Source organism: Glycine max, chromosome 2, assembly GCF_000004515.6.
Source record: "Glycine max cultivar Williams 82 chromosome 2, Glycine_max_v4.0, whole genome shotgun sequence".
NCBI classification, from domain to species: Eukaryota; Viridiplantae; Streptophyta; class Magnoliopsida; order Fabales; family Fabaceae; genus Glycine; species Glycine max.
The window spans coordinates 44202867-44207440 of record NC_016089.4 but is presented as its reverse complement, the minus strand read 5'-3'; the positions used below and the strand labels follow the sequence as shown (position 1 = coordinate 44207440).

General features: G+C 26.3%; 1 protein-coding gene across 1 annotated transcript in view; it reads left to right on the top strand.

The window, feature by feature from the left end:
- Window positions 1-1176, top strand: part of LOC102659923 (uncharacterized) — a 3098-nt gene extending 1922 nt beyond the window's left edge. The window contains exon 3 of the mRNA XM_006576021.4: window positions 756-1176. Coding sequence (XP_006576084.1) covers window positions 756-1011 — 256 coding nt within the window. The 3' untranslated portion in view covers window positions 1012-1176. The remainder of the gene's footprint in view (window positions 1-755) is intronic.
- Window positions 1177-4574: the final 3398 nt, after the last annotated feature.

The following is a 4574-nucleotide window of genomic DNA, read 5'->3' as shown; positions in this document are numbered from 1 at the left end:
ATATACAATATAATTTTAAAGAGTAATGATATATACAACATTTTTTTCAAATTAAATTAAACTTTTTATGATTCATATTTTCTTTTATCTCTTTTTATTCTTTTCTTTTTTCTCTCCATAAAAATAATAAACAAGTACAAGAGAATTAAAATAACTTACACACTTTCTTAAATTAATCAATTAAACTAGAACTCCTTAATCTATATTCTTTTAATCTTATCTCATATTTCTCTCTAGTCTCTTTGTTATCTCTCTTACATTGTAAGAATTATTATAAATTAATAGTTTGTCTGAATTTCATTACTCAATGTTAAACTATTTATCTATCTTTTCTTTTGTTAAGTGTGAATATCGTGGGCTCTAGAATCTTTAGCGAAACCCTAACATATGTGAATCTGGGATGATTAATCACACTTATTTATTAGATGTAATTGGGTCAAAGCTTCAAGGTCTAATCATTCTATTCTATAGGTTAGATGCCCAATTGTTCTACATGAACGACCCCTCAATAAGCTCGGTCGGCTTAGACAACGGTCCATCTTTCACTAACAAACCTTTAACTGTATATTATATTATTAATTTAATTATCCTACTTCGATTTATTTATTTATTGCTGATAAAGTTACATTGCCGGTGCATGCTGAAACATTTGTCAGTATATAGAAATATACATACATGTATTATGTATATGTAACAGTTATAGCTTCAAATAAAATTTAGAACATTTTTTTCACCTAATTAGATTTGTGACACAGGTATATAGAAAGAGCAGGGAAGGTAGGGTGTTGTAGTTGGAGGTATCCAAATACACTGAAACAGGCTGAGCTCAAGTGTGCAGAGAAAGGACCAAGGAAGAGCGTAAGGCATGGTCATAGTGGAATGGCAAACTCAAGATCACGAAGTCCTATTAGCCCCAGAAGGACTCATAATGCTATTGGTAGCAATGAACACTCTTTTGTCATGTCCTCATCCTTTTCTCCTTTCTCGCCTCATTACAACCTCCCTATATAAAAAGAGTGATATAATTTATAATTGTAAACGATATATATATCCTATAGCTGGATCAGTGCCTCGGGAGAATATGTTTTCACATTTTGTTTTGTTTAACTTTATTTTATGTTTTTAATTTAATTTGTTGATTCAGATTAATTGAGAGCTTAATATGTCTTTTTTCTCCATGTCTTCTTTTGCTTATATATCTACCCAGCGGTGGTATATTGAACTACCAAAAAAAAAAAAGGTACTTGTTTCATCTCTTAATCATCGATAGCATGTTAATTATACTTATACCTCAGTTTTTCAAAAATGACAAGGAAATCCTGATGACATTTTGTAGATAAATATTTGAAAGAAATGAATAATTTTCAATATCGAAATTCCCTTGCTAGCCATTAATTAGCTCCAGCCAAGCAATATTTTAGATATCTCCAATAAAAAAATTAACTATCGTCAAATTCATCATCCATCTATATTTTAGATAGCGATGCAATGAACATCACCATTTGATTTTGACAAAACGGTAGAGATTTTGTTCCATCAAATTATCTTGTTGTCTTGGTGCTATACAGCCTATACTTGAGCACATGAAGATTTGTATTGCCATTTAATGTTCTCGTTCTCATAAGTAATCTCATCTCTATAGCCCCAAAAGATGTAGATTAATATATAAACTGAAATGTGTGTGGGGATAAGAATATTAAAAAGAAATACAATAGAAACGACATGCCCGAAGATAGGCTAAAATATTCGAGATACCTTACATACAGCTTACATACAGGTCTCATCTATATATATTGTGATATGTGGATGGATATGAAATTGGCCGGTTAATCAATAATCATCTTCAATTCACTTAGGACTATATATTGTGTGTGTGTATATATAAGTTTGTGGGTGGTAATTGAAATCTCATCAATATCAAACTCGCTTTTATATGTAGATTTACACCACATGGGGAAAGATTAACCTCTCATGTGTTGCCCAGATCGAAAATTCCTCAAACTAAATGGCATGACCTTGTAAGTTATCAAACATGGAAAATTCCGTGTACCTTTTGCATAGTTTTGATTTTAGAGTTTTCTACATATATATTGTCAAGAAAATGTTTGTGTAGATTTTTTTGACTAATCATGGTATCAAGATTAGAACTTTTTGTTGGTCTGACACCGTCTCCCTGTTCTGCCGAGAAGACTTTAACAAAAATAGAATATAATTAGTTTTACCTTCGTTTTTTTTTTTTTTATCTTATGGGTTTGGTCTAGCTAGTGCTCCAATGTTTGTTTCTGTTTTTCTCTATTAATTTGTTAATATAATTTAGCCATTGGTTGGGGCAAGCCTTTTAAAAAAATCTCAAAAGACTTAAAAATGTAACCTATCTTGTGAGGTGACATTGAACTATCAAACAGTGAATGCAACTTTTTTTAGTCTATCATGTCGATAATGAGGAACTAAGTGTTCATGCATTATCTATCTTAAACTACACCACTAAATTGACCCTAGTGGGTTAGTAAATGCAGAAGTAATTTAATTTTAAGAAAATATTATTTAATTTTATTATAAAAATATGTGTAAATTTTTTGTATTATGAAAATTGAGGTAAATGTACACAATATATATAATTGATTTAGCAAAAGTAAATAATCGCAAAAAATTGCTAAATAATGAAACTTCAAACATAAAATGAATAATAATGTACGGCAGTACCTCTGAACGGTACATATCAGGACCCAAATAAAAAGTTTAATATCAAAGTATTTCAAAATACCCAATTACATGCCATAGATAAATCCAAGGAGAAAATATAAAAGTACATCCAAATGAAGAATGGACATGTACTAAATACATAAAAACAGATAAATAGTCAGTTTTTTTTAAAAAAAGAATATAATAAAGTGTGTATTAAAAAAGTGTGTTCGAGAATATATTATTAGTAATTTTCAATAATTAATGATGATACTTCTCTTTTATCATGAACAATTAATTATGTTTTTTTCTTTAATTTGATGCTAATAAGTCTCAAACTTTTTTTTAAGCAAAGTCTCGAACTTAACTACCTATATATATATATGGTCATACAAGTTAGTTATATGTTGTATTGCATCAACAAAACAATTATGATTCTTATAAATATGTGCAAGGTTAAAAATATGCAAACCACATTAAAATATAGTCTATAATGAAGTGTTTGATAAATTATTTCAGTAAATTATTATTTTTAATAAAAAAATTATCATTACTTACGATCAATATAAAAAAAATTATTTTATTAATCTTTAAGAAATGCACATATTACTTTAAAAATATTATTTACAATAAATTATTTATAATAAACTATAAATTAATATAAATTTCTTGATGTAACATATTTTTCATTAATTTGAAAATTATCAAAATTAAATGTTCGAAATTAATCATGAAAATTAAATTGAATATAAAGTAAATTAAATATGCAAACTAAAATATACTAATTAATTTTCTTTTTCAATTCATGAATAAAATTGTCACGTACATTGCAAGTTTCTATCACCAGTTAACACGTTTGTTAAGAAAACCACCTATTTATGAATTATGTCAGATCTATAAACAACGTGTTGGTACATGTCTTTATCACACTTCTATTTGTGTTCATTTAACACATTCATAATTAATTATTTCTCCCATACTATATATGTTTTAAAGTAAAATTTATAATTGAGATGAACTTTAGCGCGCATCTAAATTATATTTAACAATTCAAAATTAATTCTATCTAACATTAAAAACAACCAAGAGCCTGAAATATAAAAGTCTGGGAGTTTATTATATTAATTCAAAAATATAAAAAATTAAATGCAAACTATGCCAACAAAGAAAACTAGAATCACACATAAACTAAAAAAAACGAGTATTAAAAAATACAATTAAACCTTTAAAAATTATTTTTCACTAAAAAAATACAAAATTCACTTGTTTTAAAAATTGGATTTTACTTTTACATTTTAAATAAAATCGTTCTTGGCATTCCAATTTTAAAACCAAAAAATAGAAAATATTTTTTGTTGCTTTATTATTTTTATTGTGAACCATATATATAAAAAAGTTGGTATCCATTTTGTAGACAACTACAAATCATTAATGAAACTTTTATATATCGTGTTATATCTCATACTCTATTTTAAAATGTTAAAATTTCATTAAAAAAAATGTTTATCATTTTAAAATTACAAAATGTTATCTTTTAATTACGTCAAATGAAAACGAGTATTAGTAAAGTGAAAATTTAATTTATTAAAATACAATTATATTTTTAATTTTAAAATATTTAATAACCTTTCTAATTATTAACTTTTAAAACTATTGATATTTTAAAATAAAATGAAAAATAATCAAAACACGCAATTCATACTCACTTTAACTTCTTCACCTGCATAATTAAATATAGCTAAAAAACCTTGTATAAGATCAAAACATCAATTCGAACAGTGTATAGTTACATATCACTGGACCTTTTCAACCGTGTCACATGATTGTGCATGTGGTGCTACTTGATGTTTGAAAATGATGTGCATGTATATATATATATATATATATATATA